The following is a 21,675-nucleotide window of genomic DNA, read 5'->3' as shown; positions in this document are numbered from 1 at the left end:
AGAAGCCTGATTCTCTGGTTTCTCTTTCAAACAGCAAGGTAAGAAGTGCTGGGGTCCAAATTCTGGCTATGTTATTTACTAGCTGAGTGTCCATTGGAAAGTCAACTTATTTTGGCCTAAGTGTTCTCATTTGTAAAATAATGGTGATAATATCTCCTCATGGGGTTGTAATATAAATTGGATGAAATCACATATACCAAGGGCTCAGCACAGAATAGGTGCTGAATAAATGGGGTTTCTCTTGGTGTGTTGATTGAGACCAGGTCTTCATTCACATTGGAGGAGGTTAGTTCTCTCAGAGTGCAGATGTCTCCTCTCCTCACCCAGGAAAGTTATCGGGAGTTGCCCTCTCCTTAATTGTGTGGGGAACGACATCTGGGTAGGGAGAAAGTCTCACCCCCATTTGCCTGACTGGTCTGACACCTTCAGAGTTTGTTAAAATATGGCTGGATATGCCTTGCCATTAAGTCCGGGTCAGATTGCAGGAGAAGCTGGCAATGGCATCGGTTTCTGTGCTTTGCATTCCACATATGTGGAGATGTCATACCTTAGAAAAGAAATTTGGAACCCAAAATGTTTCATGTTCTCCTAGTACGTACATCAACTTCTATTTGCAAACTGAAGTTTCCTAGGTCTATCTGGCTTTAAAAGGCAGAACCTTCTTTCTCTGTTATGTTTTTACTTCCTTATACCAAATGACAAATAATTTTTTTTTTTAACAACCTGTTAAAAATTGTTAGTGTTTTCTGGCATTCTATGGAAAAAATGCTGCCTACTCAATTAAGATGTCCTTAGATTAATAAAAGGATGTGAGTATGGCTGGAAGGAAGTGTAAGAGAAAGATGCTGTGCAAAGAACCCATGTTTTAGACAGTTATTTATTACCTTACCAGATCAAATCTTTCAAGTATACAGTCCATGGATTTTCCTCTTGAAAGATATCAGACAAAATAGACTAAGGCAAAAAATATAGCCAGAGATAAGGAGGGTCACTATCTAATGATAAAATGATCAGATCAGAAGGAAAACTTACATGCAACTTAACAGAGCCTTAAAGTAAATAAATTACAAATTGAAAGGATGACAAAAAGAAAAAGACAAATCCACTATCTTAATAGTAGATTTTAACATGCTTCAATCAATAATTGATAGATCAGACAGACACAAAAATGAGTACTGATATAGAAGATTTGAACTAATGTATTCTCAAGTTTGAGTTAATGTATGTACATATAACACTGTGTTCATCATCTACAGAATATGCATTCGTTCCAAGCACATGTGGAACATTTATAAAAATTGAACAATTTATTGGGTCATAAAGCAAATCTCTACAAACCTCAAAGGATTACTATCATATTTCCTCATTCTCTATCCACAATAGGGTTATTAGAAATCAGTAACAAGTTTTTTCAACAAATGGTGCCGAAACAATTGGATATTTACATGGAAAAAAGATTAATTTAGACCCTTTATTCACAAAACACATAAAAATTAATTAAAATGGATTATAGACCAAAATTTAAGAACTAAAACTATAAAACTTTAAGAAGAAAACATAGGAGAAAATCTTCTTAACTTTGGATTAGGCAAAGAGTCTTAGGACACTAAAAGCATGATCCATGAAAGAAAAAAATTGATAAATTGAACTTAGTGAAAAATTTTTGTACTTTAAAAGACACTATTAAGAAAATGAAAAGATTAACCACAGACTAGAAGAAAATATTTGCAAATCATAATTCCGATAAAGGTCTTATATCCAGAATATATAGAAGTTTTACAACTGAAGAAGACAAACGATCCAATTTTTTAAATCTTTTAAAGCAGAAGATTTAGACATTTTGCCAAAGAAGATACATTAGTCCCCCACTTCCTGTGGTATCAGTTAACTATGTTCAATCTCAGTTTGAAATATTAAATGAAAAATTCCAGAAATAAACAATTCCTAAGTTTTAAATTGTGCACTGTTTTGAGTAGACCGATGAAATCTCATTCTATCCCACTCTGCCCTTTAGTCACTTCGTAGCCATCTACGTTAGTGATTGGCTTTCAGGGTATCGCAGTGCTTGTGTTCAAGTACCTCTTATTTTACTTAATAGTGGCCCCCAAGGCACACAAGTAGTGATGCACAATTTGGATATGCCCAAGAGAAGTCATAAAGTGCTTCCTTTAACTGAAAAAGTTAAAGGTCTTGACCTAATAAAGAAAAAAAAATCTGAGATTGCTAAGATCTATAGTAAGAACAAAACTTCTATCCATGCAATTGCCTAATTTATAAATTACACTTTATCATAGGTATGTATGTATAGGGGGGAAAAACATAATATAAATAGGATTTGGTACTATCCACAGTTTCAGGCATCCACTGAGAATCTTGGAATGTATCTCCTGCGGATGAGAGAAGACTACTGTATATGAATAGCTAACAAGCACATTAAAAGATGCTCAGCATCATTAGTCATTAGGAAGATGCACATTAAAACCACGAAAAAAAATGCCACTTCCTACACACTAGGACGGCTTTAATAAAAAAGACAGACAATAATAACTATAAGAAAGGATATAAAGAAATTGGAATCCTCATATATTGCTGACAGGAATGTAAAATGCTATATCCACTTTGGAAAACAGCTTGGCAGTTTCTTAAAAAGTTGAACATAAATTTATGTTTAACAACCAAGTCATTTGACTCATAGATATCTACTCAAGATAAATGAAAACATGTGGCCACAAAAAGACTTGTACATGAAAGTTCATTGGAACATTATTCATAAAAACCGAAAAGGAGAAATGATACAAATGTCTGTTAACTGGTAAGTGGGAAAAACAAAAGGTGGTATATCCATATAATGTAATACTATTCATCAATATGAGGAATCAACTACTGATACATGCTACAAACATGGATGAACTTCAAAAATATTATGCTAAGTGAAAGAAGCCAAATAAAAATGACCACATATTGTATGATTCCATTTGTACAAAATGTCCAGAAAAGGCAAACCAACAGAGATAGGAAGCAGATTGGTTTTTGCCTAGGGATGGGGGTGGAAATAGAGATTGACTAAAAATGGGCATAAGGGGTCTTTTGGGGATGATGGAAATGTTCTAAAATTGGATTGTGGTGATGATTGCACAACTCAGTAAATTCACTAAAAACCATAGAATTAATTGTATGCTTAAAATGGATGACTTGTATGGTATGTAAATTATAACTAAATAAAGCTTAAAAAAAATAACAAAAGATAAATAGAAAAACCTTATGCTGGGAAGTTAAGAAACATACATATAAAAAAAACCAAAAAGCAAAAACCCTTTTAGCAAACTAAGAATAAGAGAACTTCCTTAATCTGATTAAGAGTATCTACCAAAAAAATCTATAACAATAACAACACGTAATGGTAAAATGTTGGAAAAATTTCTCTTTAAGATCAGGAGCAACAACAACAAAAAGATCAGGAATAAGAAGATGTCTCAAATCATGTGGTTTTGTTTTTTTTTTTCCCACTCAATTTTATGCTGACGGTCTTAACCATGGGGATAAGGGGGAAAGAAGATATAAAACGTGTAAGAATTGAAATGAAAGATGCAAAACTGTCATTATTTGCTGATGATATATATATCTGTCTACATAGAATACCTCAGAGTACAAGAGAATTTAGTAAGTCAAGAAAATATGAAATCCAGGTACAAAAATCAATTTCATGTCTATACACCAGAAACAAACAGAAAATGCAATAAAACCAGATACTATTTACAAGAGCATCAAAAATACAAAGTATATAGAAATAGATCTAAAGAAAAAAGATGGTCAATTCTTCTGGAGAGAAATGATAAAACTATTGAAACAATCTAAATAAATAGAAAGCTTTATCATGTTCATGAATTGGAAGATTTAATATAATAAAGATGTTAAATCTATCAAATTGATAAATAATTTCCATGTAATTCCAATAAGAAGCACAATTTTTTTTCTGGAACTTGACAAGTTTTTCTAATTTTTTGTGCCTATATTGAAGGCCTATACATTCCTAAAGAGGAAGGAAATATCAAGAGACTTACCCGACCAAGAATTAAGAAGTATCATAAACTTATAGTAATTAAGACAGAGTGATAGTAACCAAGGTATTACAGACCCAAACACACACAGAAATTGATTTTATTGCAGAGCAGGCATTTTAGTTCAAGATAAAAGGATAGATTTTTCAACACACGGCACTGGGACAGTTAGCTAACCTTAAGGAAAAATATGATATTAGACTCTTAACATCATCAGTCTTTAACCAGGTTTGGTGGACCTGTATGAAAATAGTAAAAGTATACAACTCTTAGGAATTTATATGGAAGAGTAACTTTTTTAGGGTAGGGAAGATTTTTAAAATAAGACACAGACAAATAATAAAGAAAAAGATTGATATATTCTATTACATTAAAAGTTATAACTCTATTTAAGGATGTCATAAATAAGATAAACATATAAATGATAAGGAGTTAATATCTAGATTATATAAAGGAGATCTATAAATCTGCAAGAAAAGACAAACGACCCAATTAAAAATGGGCAAAAGAAATCAACAGATTTCACTGAAGAGGAAACACAGATGGCTCACAAACACATTAACATATATTAAGTTCAGTAATCAGGAAGATGCAAATCTATGCTATAATGCAATACTATTTCACACCTACCAGGTTGGTAGGAGTTAAAAATTAATCAATACCACATGTTGTGAGCATGTGGAGCAATGGGAGCCTTCATACCTTGTGGATGAATGTATCGACTGGTAAAAGTAATTTGGAAAACAGGAGGCATTACCTAGTAAAGTTGAATATCTGCATAACCGACAACCTAGTAATTCCATTGCTATGAATATAACGGAGAGTCTTGTACGTGTATACTTGTATTCAAGGATGCTTACAGTGGCATTGTTGATAATAGTCAAAAATTGTTAAAAAAATACAAATATCCATCAACAACATACGATAAACAAATATTTCATCTATTCCACAGAATGCCATATAGCAGAGAAAAAATAAATTATAGCTATACTCAGTGACATTTCCTCTTAACAGCATGATGTTGAGTAAAGAAAAATTCAATGTTCCATTTACATAAGTTCAAAAATAGGCAGAACTAGGTAATATATTCAAATCTATAAAGAAAAATGATGGAATGATAAAACACAAAATTTTGGAGAGTGGTTACTGTGGGGAGAGAAGAAAAATAAAATAAAAACTCCCCTTTTGAACAATCAGCACATGAGATGGTTAGACCTATGTTTTTAGATTTTATTGATCATAGCTTGACACCAAGGGAAGCACAACAGCTCTCTGCTCGAGTGAATTGCCCTGACATATATGCCCTCCTAAGAATTTGCATGCTGTTAAGGGCCAGGGAGCCTAGTCAGCCTCATTGACTCTAACAGGAGCCAACGCTTGACATTACCTCTTGACTCCAGAGCTAATAACTAAAGATTTTTAGCACCATAGCCCATATTGTGTTTCTCAAGGGCCACATTCACTATCAATCAATCAATCGATCAATCAATTAATCAATGCATTAACAAGCCCTGGACTTAACAATAAGAAAAGATGAGATTTAATGACAACTCAGAGCCAGTTGACTTTTGACTTCAGGTACATTCCGTTCTTTGCTGGCATCTCTTTTCTCCTCTGTAAAACATTGCTTGGTCTAGAGAGTTACGTGACCTTTTAAATACATACTCTCTTTGAAGAAACAGAAAGGTTTCACAAATCAAAGATTAAGATGTGGACCTTACAGAGGAACATCTCCCTCTCCCCCAACATTGGGAATTTTTTTGGCCGGTGGGGTTAGATAGAAACAGCTCCACTAGCCAAGAAGATGTTGTTGAGTTTTACTCTGTGGGTCATGGAGTAAAAGAAGAGAGATTTGTGTTTGTTTTCCAAAATTAAAAAGATATTGAGTATACTTTTAAAAAGCAAAACCTCCCTCAGAGTTTCTGCCATGCCCCTCAGAAGGGTTTGTGCTGCATCCCCGCCCTCCTAGAGTGGAGAATCACTTAATCGGAGGACAAATCTGTGGTTGTGCCTAGCTCTGGTGTCTGGTCTGGGTATCTGAGAAGGCACAGAAAGGGAGGTTAGTGAGCTGCTCCCCAGAGCTCCTCATTCCTGCCCCCAAGAAGGCTTATCCCTGGCCTGGAGATTCTCGATGATCGCTGCAGATCCGTCTTTAGCCAGACTCTGACTGAAGGATTCCACTGGCCAGCCACCTGTACCATTTCTTCCTGTAGGACAAGACCCCAGCTCTACGAAGGGAAAATCATCCAAACACAGGCACAAATGATTAGATGGAAGGACCTGTTTCTCATGGGCTTTCCTGGTGACCACTTCTCAGCAGGATTTTCCTTAGCATTGCCTAGATGACAGTTTTCAGTGGTTACCACCCCATCCCTACGTCTGGGGGTAGGTGGGCACTGTGTGAGAAAGGGTCTGGAAAAGATGGTTGAGGACCTATAGCCTAGTGCCCTCCCTCCCCTCACCCCATCCCATCAGTTGCTTAAATCCCTTCTGCTGTGCGCCCCCAAGATGTTGTCTAGTTTTTGTTCGTTTTTCTCTGGAAGCAAAAAGTTTACTATCTCCAGAAACAGACCATTCCATCTTTAACATTTATGGTTGTCAGATTCCAAAATGCTGAGGAGTTAGGCATTAGAAATAGTGCTGTAGTGGGAAGGAGGAAAGGTCAAAGAACTTTTGAATAAATTGCTCTTTTTGTTTAAGCTTTTCTTCATTGGAGACTCTATATCTTGCAATCATTTATTGAACAGTTAGTACATGCCAAGAAAGCTCTGTATTAATTATTTTTCATGTAATATCCTATTTAAACTTTCCCAAACCCTATGAGTTAGGTATAATTGATATCCTCATTTCATAAGAGAGGAAATAGAAATTTAGGACAGTGAGGCAGCATGACCCAAAATTGCACAGCTAGTTAATGGTGGGGCTGGGATTTAAATCCAGGTCTGTCTGACATTGAAACCCATGCTCTCTACCACAGTGCTTGCCTGTCTCACAGCCTCATTGCAGCCTCACAAAGCCAAAAAGTCATCTTTGAGTTGAGAAAGCTAAGGCTCAGGGAGGTTAAACGACTTCTCCGAGAGCATTCCACAGTGTCAGAACAAGAACCTAAATCTTCGCCCTTCTGCTGTCTCGTTCATCCCCTGCCCGGAGTCTACAGTGCGCTGGCTCACTCTTATCTTGACTTTTTTCAGAAACCAAGGCTGAGTCCATTTCTTGTTCAGTTTCTTAATTCAATTCCCTAATATCTGTAGTCCCAGCTGCCCAATATCAGGCCTTCCCCAGTCACTGGCCTCTGTGGCTCTGCAAACAGCTATCCTGTGTCTCCTGTCCTGCCTCCTCCATCCAGTAATCACTGACTTTAGCACCTGTCCAAAGGGAATGAGTGTCTGGAGCCAGAGGCAGTAGGTGGCAATAACCTGGATACAAGTTGTACAGGAAGTGGTGGTGGGGCAGGGGTTGCTCCAGAAGAGGGTCCACATAGTTACTGCCACACAGCTTAGGAGGTAGAGGCAAATTCTTCATTATAAAGGAGACAGAAGTTGCAAAATAACAGCCAATGGCAGAATGATTTTTTGAGGAATATTATTGGGAGGACTGAGTAGGGCTGCGAAGACCCCAGGTCTGTTCCTGACTTGGTACCTGGTTTCGAGTTGGCCTTGCCCAGGCTCCTTTCCCTCTCCTGGTCTCAGAGAGTGAACCAGAATGTCCCTGTGGGCTTCACACCTGGGTTTTGGACCCTGGTTCTCTGATTTGGTGGCTATGTGTGCCCAAACAAGAGGGAAGCATTGGGCTGAGAAGGAGCAAGAAATCACCTGGACAAGAAGGTGGTCTGCAATCTATTCCATGCCCACTGTGGGTTAGGTCTCAGGTGCTGCTTCCGTAAAGGGGAGAGGCGGACATCAGAGAAGGCAGATCAATGAAGACACTTAAGCAGCTGATCTTAAGTTCTGGAGCAGCCTCACAGGAGATGTTAAGCATTTGACACAAGAGAGAAAAGAAAGCCAAAGTATAAGCACACCTTGCCAACAGCTGAGTGACTAACATAACGTAGTAGAGATTTTGCTATGTCTGCCCAGTGTATCCACTTTCCTAACTGCTACCACACACATCTACAGCATTACCACAGAAGCAGCAATTTTAAACAATGTAACCCCACGTCCTGCCCCTACCAACCACAGATAATTAGTCCAAGCTGGGTCAATCAGAACCTTCCCTGGGAACTTTGAACTTGGAGTGAAACAAAGCTGCTGGTAGCCATGTTTCCTCTACATGGACCAGTGTGGTAGTGGAGATGCTCCATTTCTCCATTAGAGAAAGAATACTGTAGCACAAATGTCACCACCAAAACGTAAGCTCTATGAGAAGAGAGATTGTTGTCTATTTATATTTATTGCTGTATCCCTAGAACATGCCTGGTACATAGTAATAATGATAATAACTGTAACATGTATATAGTGCTTATGATCAGACAACTGTCCTAAATGCTTCACACATTTAGGACATAATAACATTATAAGATAGAGTTATAATTCACATAATAACTCTATAAGATAGAACATTGTTATCCCCATATTTCATATAAGAAAACCAAGAAACCAGGTAACTTGCCCAAAGTCACACAGAGAGTTGGTCTAGGAGCCAGGATTGAAACACATGTCATCTGGCTCCAAAGTCTGTGCTCTTAATCACTATCTTATACCACCTCTTAGTGAACATGTATTGAACGAAGAAGGAATGAATGGATCAAGCATGCAAACAGGAGAGCTGGTAAGAGTTGTTAATAATCGAGCACCTAGTTCACATTGTCTTTGCAGCTCAATTCTACTCTCGCTTTTGAGTTCTGTGAAAATGTCATCATCCAGTCTTATAAACAAGGCTAGTTTCATGGGCATCAGAAGGGTCCCATGCGTGGTTTAATACTGTGCTGTAATCATTTCTAAATTCTTATTAATTTTTATCTTTGACCTTGTATTTGATAAGCAAAATCTGATAGGACAATGAAGCATTGATGTGAGCAAAGAAGATACATACAATATAAATGCTCACAACCGTTCCTTGCCACTCCATTTGCATATAGTGTATGTGATGCCCCATGAGCTCAGAATTCTGGTAAACTGGAGATGCCTGGGAGTTCAGCAAGACTCAAAGCAAGCAGAAGGAAAGCATGTTATGTGTGCAACTGAGTAAGCAGGAGTGCTGACAGCCACAAGAAACCATACTTTTCCTTGAACCAGAACTTGCTTCGAACACAGAAAGGAGACAGTGGCATTCTCAGAAACACAAATGACCAAGGAATGTTATCACGTCTTCTCTTACCGGTGTAACTTCCCTTTTTAGCCAACTACTTATACTGAAAATGATATAGAAGAAGAAGGAAAGACAGGGCTACCCATAGTTCCTTTTCTTTTCAGTCCTTCCTTATTCACCAGTAAGTCAAAGGCAGAGAATGTACTAGGAGGATGTATATGTATCAGTCAGTGAAATAAAGACAGTTGAATTAGTTTTGGACAGCGTTTCCATTATTCTGGTTAAGAACATATATGAGTTACTAAACTGTATAATTTCGGTGATTCCTCATACAAGTTAAACACTTTTATATTACATTTAAAACTGGTATTGCAAATATAAAGATGAATGAGAAAATTCATACTACTAATTAAAATTTTTAATTTTGATTTACTTAAGAATGGCATCAAATAGAAAACAAAAAAGCACCATGATAAGTTGAGAGACAGTGGAAGAAAGAAAAAAACTTCGTATTTTAGTGCACTTTTTCCTGCTTTTTAAACAAAAAGCCCCACCTGTTCATTTTGCACTGGGCCCCACAAATTATATAGTCAGCTTTGCTTATAAATTCCCTATTTACCTAAGCCAGCTTGATTTAATTTTCTGTTATTTGCTAACAAGAGTCACAGCTAATTTAGAAACATAATTTGAACTTGCTGGGGATTTTAACTTTATATTTTGTTCCAACTATTATATTCAAATGAGTGGAAGTGTGATGCAATGTAAAGAACACAGGCTTTTATAGATGCAGAAAAGGAGCTCAGAGAGGTTCACTAAGTTGGGCGAAGTCACACAGCTTCCAAGAGAAGGATCCGAGATTTGAATCCAGCTCATTGTGACTCTAGAAAGTTCAATCAGATGTTCTGTTATCATGGAAATGTTCTGTAACGGCACTGTTCATTATGGCAGCCACTAGCCACATGTGGCTACTGAGCCCTTGAAATGCGGCTAGCACAACAAAAGAACTGCATTTTAAAGTTTATTTCATTTTCATTAATTTCAATTTAAATAGTGTGCCTATTGTTACTATATTGGACTGCACAAATCCAGAACTTGTACACTTACTCTGCACCCCAGACACGTGACTGATTCAGTGAAGGCTTGTGGAGGAGCTGAATCACTCACTGGTTCCCTCTGGTACGAGGCTCTTTGACAGAGTCTAGCACATAGTAGGTGCTCAACAAACAGCAGCTAAGTGGTTTCATGAGTGCTCAGGACAATTTCTATAGATGAAGAATCTAGACAGGAGGGGCTGGAAAAGGAAGAAAGAGGGAGTTATGGGAGAGCCTGCCACACAAGAGTCACTTTATGCCATCCTCTGAGGCAGACATGGGAGAGGACCAGCCTCAGTCGGGGTCAGGACAGCCCCTCGATGACTAATGCTTGAAGGAATCCACACCCGCTGGGTAGCTGTCCACAGAAATTTTTCCCAGAAGGCCCAGCCTATAGTGAGTTTGGGAGACGTGTCAGGGAAGATATTAAGGCGCCTCTGGTATGTCTCTGGAAAGCAGCCAACAAACCCAGAGCTGTCATCACCATAAACCCAGCTAACAGCTCAGACAGCTCAACCTAAACTCAATTTGATACATGGTGGAAAGGGTGAGGCCTGAGGCCCGCTGGCTCCTCCAGCCCACTGATCTGTTGTGGGTTCCCAGAACTAGCTCTGGCACCTCCAGCCTGGGCCCCTCTTTCACGACAGGCTCTCCTCTCACCTCCCCCTTGACCAGCACCTGCTTTGCTGGGTTAACTCCTGGCTTATTCAGGCCTCTGACAAAATGACCCCTCCTCTAGGAAGCCTCTTACACTCACCTTCCCAGGCTAAGCTGGCCCCTCTGCTGACCCTAGAGAATCATTAATCAATAGCAAATAAATTGACCCTGCTGCTTTCCACCCTGGCACACCCCACACAGAGATGCTGTGGTGAGAAATGGCTGGATTGCAAGCTCTCTTGTGAGCTTTCATTTGGAGCTTGTTTTTAACAACACTGTTTCTCTTCTCTATTCATAGCATCTTAATCTGTGTGTCTCAAGTCTCCCAAGAAGTATCTCTTGGGCTTCCTGCTGCCCATAAATTTCAGCTACTCTGGAGGGCAACTCCTTGCTCCTTGGGGTGCCCCTCGTGTCACCCAATATACCCTCCAACTTTGGGGATGACTTATCAAAGTGTTTTCAAATGACAAGGTAACAAACTGAGGCTTAATTTTATTCTCATAGGTTTTTATTTCCTTATCAGAACCACTTACAAGGGAACCGGGGTTAATCCCCATGTGGTGACAGCAAAAGAGCCTCAGTTAGTGAGAGGGAAAGGAGAGGGGATGTTGTATCTGGAGTAGTCAGAGAAGGCTTCAAGTAAGATAGGGCATTTGACCTGTGACTTTAGAGAGAGGCAAGGACATTCCAGGCAGGGGAAGGAGCATGGACACAGGTGTAGAGGCTTGGAGGGGATACACGGCTCAAGGAACTCAAAGTCATTTGGTGTTGTAGAAGCTGGAGGTATAATGGTGTGTTGGAGAAGTGAGCAAATACAAGCCCTGAGGAACTCAAACGGTTCCCTAAAGAGCAGGGACTTCATTCTGGAAGCTGGACACCAGACCCATGGAATTCTCTGCACTAGAAGAGGGCTGGGATTCTGTGTCCCCACTTGGAGACTTCAACATGTGTCAGTATTGTAAAGGTTCTGCTAAAATGAATGGTAGTTACCTGTGGGTGTCTGCAAGGTACCAAGCAATGCTCTGAGCACTTAGCAGCCATCACCACATTTGATCCACATCACAACCCTATAAACTAGGTACTGATGTATTATTCTTATTTTATAGAGAGGTTAAGAAATTTGCCCAATGCCACAGAGCTAGTAAGTGGTAGAGTTAAGATCTGAACTTGAGCAGTCTGACTTTGAGCTGTCTTGGAATGAAAAAGCTAATTAACTTTGTTTTATCCAGAATTTTTCAATTTGGGATGGGAGAAAAAATTGCACATCTAATGACAACTAATTCTGTGGGCAATGGGCAGCTATTACGGGGCTTGTATTCAGGAGCCTTTCCATTTCATTTGCAAATAGCCTTAGTAAGCTCATTATCAGTCACTTACACTTTAGTGTGAATTAGTCCTTTCTTAGAGCCCCTCAATTTTCTTATAAGCTCCCTGAGGGCAAGTACTGTGTCAACTCATTGCTGTGTCACTCAGAACCCAGAAGAGGTGACATGAGATGGCGCTATAAAAAATTTGCTTGAATGAGTTGTAATTTCCCCTGTGAAGACAGTGGGAGCAATAGAAAGAAACACCTGGGAGGCAGGTGGTGGTAGTGCTGAAGTGGGAGAGAAAAGAGGCAGGAACAGTTGTGGGGACATCGTGGGAATCGGAGTGTTGGAGCTGAAGTGGAAAGCAAGACTCACCTATTTCATGGCATGGCTAAAGGCCACGCCTGGGCATTGATCTAAATGTAAATCTAAATATCTACTCAGAATGCTTTCTCTTCTAGACAGTAACTAAACTACCTAATTAATTGGAAAATGAGGCATTTGTTAGAGTTGAAGGTGTGTCAGGAACTTCTTGGTTTTAAGAGTTGGAGTTGGAGGAAAAAAATAAAACTCTCAGACTTGTACCCATCTCCATAGCCCCAAAGCTACTGGCAGAGAGCAGGGGCTTTGGGAGGTTGGCCCGTTGAGCTGAGGGGTCCTTAAAAAGCACCTAGCCCATTTCTCTTATTCTAAGGAGGGCAAGGCTGAGGCCCAAGGGGGCCAAGGTCACAGAGCTGGTTAACTTAAAAGTATAATTTGATGGTTTTCTCCCATTTGGGAGCTCTGCCCATGGCTTTAAGCCTGCACTCGGCCCCCTCCACCAGGACCCCAAGCAGCTCCTTGGCCCCTCTCTCCATCCTCTACTCCCTCCTTTTGTCAGGGGAGGCAACCCTTGTACCCTCCCTGCCCCTACCACAGACTGTGCTCCCTGCTGCTGCCTGACTGACTGCCCCTAATGAGATTACAGATTCCTGGTGAAATAGACGAGAGTTAATTCCCTCTGGTTTTAAAGGGCAGGCCAGGCCACAAATGGAAAACCTTTTCTAAAAACACTAAGTGTAGATGATAATCCCTGTTTATCACTTTACAGTTCGCCACTGCTTTCACAAATATTCTCTGCATGGCATGTTGCATCAGGCCTAATAAAGTAGATGCTGGTTATTATGTCTGTTTTATGAATGGGGAAGCTGAGGCACAGTGAGCTCATATGGCTTGACCAGGGTCACACAGTTTGTAAGTGGCAGAGCTAGGAGTTGAATGTAGGTCTCTTGGGCTCTGTCATCTTTAAAAATAAAAAGCACCGAAAACCTACGAGAGTCCCAGCTTTAGGCTTAAAGTAGCCCTGGAGGAAATACATCACAGTGAGTGGCAAAGCCCAAGTTTGAACTCAGATCCACTGACTCACAACCTACATTTCTTACAATGCAATGGCTAAGCATCTCTGAACCCATCCGCCTGTTTACGTGCTGGAAACCAAACCAGCATAGGCCTGAATTCCACTCTACTAACTTGGCCCAGAGACTCTGGCTCCTACGGTCTCAATCTCTCTTTCAGTAAAATGAAGGTTGTCAGGACGATTCCCTATGATTTGCACAGATAAGACAACTAGAGTAGGCCTGGCACAGAGCACGTACTTGCTATTCAACCCCACTTTACCTCAGTTTCTTCATCTATAAAATGATGCTTATACTAGTTACTTCTTGTGATCGGTGTTAGGATTAAAAGTGCTAATATAAGTAATGTGCTTCGAGAATAGCACGTGGTGCAAAATAAATACTTAATTCATGTTAGCAATAAACTAGTGCTACTTTGCCTTCAATTCTTTTTAGAATAAAATGGGTGTAAAAATTGAACTAAACAACCAAACTTGTTCCTCCCACAAGTCCTTGGTGTTCTCCCCTGTTTAAAAGGAGCACTTGGCTTTGAAGTCCGAGCCCCCAGACCACGTGGCCTGCTCTAATTTCCCAGGCCCTAATCTGCTCCTGACTCCTAACGATGCAGCTGATAATAGGATTGTGGCTTCCCTCTGAGACAGCCATGCAGGCCATGGCTGTGCGGCCAGCAACTGGTGCTTAGCAACCCTGACCACCTGCTTGCTGAGGAGCCAAAGCCCCCAGACAGGACCCTGTGCCCCCGGCTGGCCTCACGTGCATGGAATGGTGCTGTGCCTCGTGCCAGAAGGCTGGGCTCACCATGGTGCCGGGTGCCATCCTGGCACGCGGGAGGGATGTGTGCAAGCGGAATGGACTGCTGATCCTGTCTGTGCTTTCTGTCACCGTGGGCTGCCTCCTCGGCTTCTTCCTGAGGACCCAGCGCCTCTCACCACAGGTCAGCCACCTGGGGCATCACGGGGTCCCCCTCTAAGAGGGGTGTGTGGGCCTGAGGGATCTGGGGGTCATATTCTGTCTCCATGACTGCCTGATGACATGACAGTGGATGAGTCACTTTGCCTCTCTGGGTTCCAGTTTTCTCCTCTGTAACAGGGGTGTGAAAAAAATACATTACAGGACTAGAGTGATATCCAATAAAATGGCCGAGGAAGTGGTTACAAACCAGCATCACCAGATGAGAGAGGCAAGGATGTCTCATTAGAATAACCACAGGGCTAAGAGCTGTGGAAGAGGGAAGAAAAGGGTCCTGTAAGAGTGCAAAGCAGGCATCAGAGAACACCTCCTAAAGCAGCATGCATGAATAGAAACCCAGAAAGAGTATTCTAGGCAGACGTAACAGCAGGAGAGAGGCACAGAGGCATGAAAGATTTGGGACTGTGTGGAGCAAGCTGTTCATAGGAGCTGGAATGTCCATTGTAAGGAAGGGGCTGGAGTACAGGGGCCATTAGGCCTCTAGATCCCATCGCCAAGCATGGACTTGAGGCAACTTTGAGCGGGGAAGTGATATGGTCAGATCTTAGCTTGGAGAGTTCCCCCTCACCCTCCCACTCCGCCCTCCCCTCCTGGTGCTGAGCGGAGAATGGGGTAGTGGTAGGATAGGCAGGGGGCCAGGTGGGGAAGTAGCCACAGAAGTCAGACATACAATGGGGATGAATGGAACAGATGTGAGAACTGTTTCGAAAACAGAATCTTTCAGGATGTGGTGGCTGATTGGGTGTGGAGTAGGGGACAGGGAGACAAGGCAGGTTCCAAGGGTTCTGGCCTGTGTAACTGCAAGGGTAAAGATGCCTTGCCTGGGAACGGGTCCGTTTCCCTCTTAGTACCCATCTCTTACAGGAGAGGGGGGTGCTAAAAAAATTACTCTGACACTTGTTAAAATGGTAAAGAAGACTTCATTCAGTACTATCATGATAGGTGTCAAGACTATGGCAATAGGGGAAAGAGATCACACTCAACTCTGAATACAACAAACACAGGTGGAAATTTATAACCAATGAGCATAGTGAGGGGGTCAATGGAGAGAAAAATTACCGGATTCTTATTAAAGCAGAATGGGGATTCTCACTACACTAATTTAGCAGGATGTTTGCTACCACCAGGCTAGGCAAGCTGAAGACAAAGTCCGAGGATAAGGCCTAATTGGAAAGAGGGCTCAGAGAAGCCTGTATAAAGTTCAGTCAAAGACAGAGTCTTTGATAATGGGCTCCTAGAAAATTCCCTATTTTATAAAATTCCTCTTCCTATAGTTCACTAATATATAAGATGAACTCTTCAACTAGGGCTCAATTCTCACTACACTAATTTAGCAGGATGTTTGCTACAACCAGGCTAGGCAAGCTGAACTCTTCAACTAGGGCTCGAAGCTTCAGATTCTGTCTTCCATTAAAAGGAACCCCCCATTCCCCCACCCACTCCTACCCTGACCAGGGGCTGAGCCACTATTACTATAGTAACACTGTTAAGCTGCTATCAGTTATTTAGGGAGAAGCAAGGACTCTGGAGGCAGATGAACCCTGGACTTTGACTCTACTAGTAAGTGGTTCTGCGACCCTAGGCAAAATTCTATCTATTTTATTGGCCCCAGTTTCCTTATCTGTAAAATGAAGTAGTGACTATATGTCCACTAGAATCATTGTGAGAAATAAACAAGGATTCATCAGTGCCTGGCATATAGTGGGGTGTTTAATTACTTCCCTCCTCCATCCCTCATCTACCTGTCCAAGTCCTACCTGCATCAAGACCATCTCTTAGTCAATATCTTATAACAATTCTTCCAGATCTGCCCTTATCTGAAATAACACTCTCTTCCCACACTCAACCCATGCTCATCCCTCCACTGTAACCCAGCTGCCGGCTGTCTTGCTTCAGAGCCATTTGTGTAGGAGTCTATTTCTCCCGTCAGACTCCAACTTGCCCAATATCACATGGGCTTTCTTGAACCAAAATGTGAGCCTAATTCAGTGCTTGTCACAGAGAGAACCCTCAACTATTTGCTGAATTAAACTGGCAATGGCACAATCTGCTATCTACTTCCTTTAATTTTTCTCAACAACAAAAATATATTTCCTGCAGGAAGATTATTTTGTGAAAACAAATTGGAATGCCTATTATTAAAAGCCAAACTCATCTGGGGCCTCCTTTGCCAAAGCTGCCTTCCCCAGCTGTTTGGAAATGCAAATGTGCTCCAGTCTGGATTAACCTGCCAGATAAACCAAAGGAAAGATGTGGAGTCTTAGAACAATTATTTGGCAGGAGTTGACTTTCTCAGCATCTTACTTTGAAATCCAGGAGTTGTTTGTTTGATCTCTCCCTGTGACTCAGAAACCAAACCCTTCTTATTTTGTAAGCTTATGCAACAGATGAAAATCATAAACAATTTGCAAAATGGTAGAATGTCCTATCTGAGAAAAGAACTTACAAAATCATGAGATATGTAATTTGGAATTTTTTTTTTCAAAATGAATAGCTCATTTAAAAGTACAGATCATTTTAAGAGTTCCAGTTAAACTATGGTGAATTTATAATTACATTCATTTTTCTTTCTTTCCTGGAATTCCACTAAAATTGTAGTAATGGAATTTTTAAAAGATATTGTTGACATAAGAAATGTCTAAACCTGTAGAGAATTTTAATGAATTTATTTGAGCCAAATGGACAATAATTGCCAGGAAGCAAAAATCTCAACAGATTACGAAACGCTCCAGAGATTGGTAGTTTTGCAGCTTATTTTATATATTAAAATCAAAGTAGGAGGTATAAGGAGGATAACATGAAATTCACTGGTGATAGATTAAGCGGGTAGGAGAAAGCTAAGAGGGGAAACCTCTGGGACTGGATAAAAAGTAAAATGAAGGGACACATACTCCTTTTACATTGGTTGCTACAGGAGAGTTGGTAATTAACATTTACAGTACATAGAGATGGTATGCGAGGGACGAGATAACCATGAGGGAGTCTGTGGTATCTGTACTCTGGTGCATTGAATTGTGCCCTGAGAAGTCTGAAAAAAAAAGGATTACTCTGACATTCCAAGAGTACATTATCTCATATGCAAAAAGATTAGAGACAGGCTCACCATGAAAATTACACAAAATCGGAGATAAACAGATGATTCTCAAATGATTCTGAGAGACTAAAACAAGGCTCATGTAAAGAATAAGAAGTAAGAATGGCTCCAAACATCTTAAGCAACATTAGAATCTAGAAGACAAGGGGGAATGTCTTTGAAATTTGGAGGTGAAATTCTTTTAAAATAAGAGTCTTATTCTTATACATGGCCGCACTATTATCAGAGGTAAGGGTAGAATAAAGGCAGTTTTTACTCATTAGATTCAGAAGTTTCTGTCTCATTCGCCTTTATGTGGAAGCTAAAACAAGGAAATAAACCAGGAAGACAAGAGATCCGGGAAAGAGGGGATCCTATTCAGGAGAAAGTCTCAGAAGTACAGCAAAGAAGAAAACTGGGACAACCACTGGGCCTAGAGAGCAATCTGTCCAGACTAGAACAAGAAGATGGCGGGATCTTGGACTGAGGTCCCAGGGGGCATAAAATGGAATTGATGTTCTTGAGTATATAGAAAATAAATACTATTATTAGGCATCTTATAAGAGATATTAAAGTATTTACAAGACATTAAGGAGTGGTACACAGAAAACAAGACCAAGGAAAAATCGGTCAGTTATTAACTTCAGGGAAAAAAATGAAGGTTGTATAAGAAAGGAGGCATGGTTGTACTATATTACTTGGCTCAACAGTGAACAATATTACGTGATCAAAATATTGTAAACCTTGACTATTAATTTAACCAAAAATTGATATGATGGTGAAATGGGAAGAGGAAAAAGAGACTGAGAACTGCATCTTAATCTGTCATGGCAGGGAATTTAATAGATGTCGAGAAGATGTATCTAGAAATAGTATTATAACCATAGTATTTAGAAATAGCAACACTAAGGGAAAAAGCTGGGGAGTTGATTTTCACTCCTGGGAAGCTGGGGCTGGGAATAGAGATGAGTGGAGAAAGGGTTGCCTTTTTATCATTACGGTGCTATTTAAATGAAAATATACACATGAGTTAAAATTAATTAAAAATACATAGCTAAGATGGGTATATTTTTTAAATTAGGTTTTCTGATGCATTTTAAACAGTAGTAGAATGAGACTAAGAGGCCTGATTTTTCCATCCTGCCCTGTGGCTAATTCAGTGTGTGGGGCAAGTCACCTTCCTCCCCTGGCTCAGCTTCTTCACCTACAAAATCAGTCGGCTGGACTAGGAGATCTTTAAAACCCCTTCTCGGCACCAAAATTCTATGATTTGGGGATTGTCAAAGCATCCAACCATTAACCAAGTGTTATGTTTGGCTTTGGTTTAAAAAAAAAAAAGCATAGTTGTAAGTACAAAACTTTAACTTGGATGATGTTTGAAAGTCCATGTACGGGCCTCACCCACCTACCCTCTGAGGAAAGTGGCCTCAAGCTAGAGTTGCCAGAAATAGCAAAATTGAATTAAACAAGCAGAGACTCATAGACATGGACAATAGGCTAGTGGTTACCAGAGGGCAGCGGGGAAGGAGGAGAAGGGAGGTAGACGGGATAAAAAGGGCCAAATATGTAAAATTGGAAGTTATGTAAATTACATCAAGTGAACAAAAAAATTATTAAATTTGAAAACAGCACACCCAGTTAAATTTGAATTTCAAATAATGAATAAATTTTAGTATGAATAAAGAACAAATATTTGTTGTTTATCTGAAATTCAGATTTTACTGGGCTTAGTGATCCCTTCAGCTTCAGCTGTCAGTTTCGGTCACGTGACTGATTACTCTGGAGACAGCTGATTGGGTAAGAATTTAGCACCCTAATCCAAGACCCCATGGATAGCCTGGAACCAGCAGCCCATGAGGAAACCCAACATCAGAACTCTGCCCAGTAAGGGCTCTTTTACTGAGTGATGTCTCACAAACCCAATCTGATTCTCTTTCAGCATTTTAAATGTGAGACCTGCTGCGAAGGGCTAGTGGAAATTTTTGAGGGGTGGGAGGCCCAACACAGGAGAAACTAACTCAAGAATGGCATGGTCTATTCATGAGTCAGTCTCTTCATAAACTCTCCAAGAAAAGGACTGTGCCTAACTCATTTTGGGGTCCCCAGGATGAAGCCTGGCACAGTATGAGTTGAACGAATGTGTGAACAGTATGCGGCCCTGCCCTCTTACCACCTACCATCGGCTCCATGAGACAGATTTATACCAGAGATAGGCAGGTAAATGGTGCAGAGGTCGGGGAGAGCTGTTATTTACTGTGATTACTGAACATTTATTCTCAACCAGGTACTCTGCCAAGTGCTTTGTCTGCATCCTCTCATTTAAGCTCCCCATTAACCCTACGAAGTGATTATTAGGCTCATGTTACAGATGAGAAAAACTCAGAGAGATTGAGTAACTTGCTTAAGGACACACAGTGAGTTATAGGAGCGCAAGATGAGAATCCAAGTCTGTTTGGCTCCAAAGGCCAGTGCTTTCTCTAGGGTTCTGCTGTCTGTGTGCTAGATAATAGGGTGCAGATGAAATAGTGATTTGAAGATTATAAAGAATGAAGCAAATGTGAAGTCTGCACTGCCTGCTATAATCCCAGCTCTTGCTGTGTTTCCAGGAAATTAGTTACTTCCAGTTTCCTGGGGAGCTCTTGATGAGGATGTTGAAGATGTTGATCCTGCCGCTGGTGGTCTCCAGGTGAGGGGCAGGGTGTTTGGCTGGGAGGTCTGGGAGATTCTGTGCAGGTTCTGGCAGTGCCCTCCTCCTGCTGTGGGTGGCTGGACTGCTGAGGCACGCCTGGGAGCAGCGTGACACTGGGGCCTTTATAGACAGTAGGCTGTGGCACAGCCGCTGGAGTCTTAGTCATTCAGGGGCACCACTTATTTTAGTCCCACTAAATGGGCTTTTTAGTGACCTGAACAAGTGACCTGGAGTCATAGGACGTGACCTGACTCCAGGGTAGCTCGGGACCAGTTCAGGGATTGTTTCCCAGAATGAGAGGACAAGACATAGGGAAAAGATGACTTGGGAGACACTCATGAGACAATATCCTGGCTCAGCAGTATACTGTACTGGCTATGCCATCTTGGTCAGGTTATCAAACTTCTCTGAGCCTCAGTTTCCTCATCCGTAAAATGGGAAATAACACCTACTCCCAAAGGTTGTTTTAAGGACCATAGGAGGCTCTATATTTGGATGTGCCAAACGTTCAGGAGACTGGATAACAGGGTCTGAGGGAGGGTGGGGGGAGATGAAATTGGAGGATGGATTCTTGCTCAGTCATGAAAGACCTTGAGTGCCAGGCTAAAGAATTCAGACTTCACCCACTAGAGCAATAGCCACGGGAAATCAGTGGAGATCGCCTGGTCCCTATACCAGTGTGTGACCTTGGACAAGCCCCTGCCCCTCTCTAGGTCTCAGATTTTCCAGATGTGTAATGAGCTTGCTGTTCCAGGAGGTGTCTAAGAGCCCTCTGCTCTGAGGCCATGGGTTTACAGAATCATCAGCCTTCCCAGCCACCCTGCTGCTGAGGAGTGAGCTAGCTGCTCCTCCCTTCCCTTTAGTGTCCAAGGTATAATACTCCTCAGGCTGGGATCCCAGTTAATTGTACTTTCTGCTCCCTGCAGAGAGGCCTTGTCAAACACAGTTCAGCTTCTTACAGGCAGCATTTAGGTCTCTCAGGACTCAGCCTTTAAGGCTCTGCTGAAGTGCCCTCCGGAAGCTTTCCCTGACTTCTCAATCCACTCTGGTTGTTGTCTCCCCTTTATGCCTCTTCTGAGTTATTCAGAGTCCATGAATCTGTCAAGGTTCCCAGTGGTCTCCATGTTGCTAAATCCAAAGGACACTCTCAGTTCTTGCTCTGCGTGACCTCGCCGCAGCAGTTAACACAT

General features: G+C 41.0%; 1 protein-coding gene across 2 annotated transcripts in view; it reads left to right on the top strand.

Annotated features, from left to right (window-relative positions):
* Window positions 1-14,538: 14,538 nt before the first annotated feature.
* The window catches only part of SLC1A7 (solute carrier family 1 member 7), a 40,313-nt gene continuing 33,176 nt past the window's right edge, over window positions 14,539-21,675 (top strand). Inside the window, exons 1-2 of one of the 2 annotated variants that reach the window (XM_006919212.2) lie at window positions 14,539-14,688; window positions 20,403-20,482. In XM_006919212.2, coding sequence (XP_006919274.2) covers window positions 14,554-14,688; window positions 20,403-20,482 — 215 coding nt within the window. In that variant the 5' untranslated portion in view covers window positions 14,539-14,553. The remainder of the gene's footprint in view (window positions 14,689-20,402; window positions 20,483-21,675) is intronic. The other variant, XM_025052051.1, reaches the window with a different exon arrangement.

The sequence above is a fragment of the Pteropus alecto genome, unplaced genomic scaffold (assembly GCF_000325575.1).
Source record: "Pteropus alecto unplaced genomic scaffold, ASM32557v1 scaffold25, whole genome shotgun sequence".
NCBI lineage: Eukaryota > Metazoa > Chordata > Mammalia > Chiroptera > Pteropodidae > Pteropus > Pteropus alecto.
Note: the sequence above shows the minus strand (reverse complement) of the source record. Positions and strands in the feature narration are given on the sequence as shown.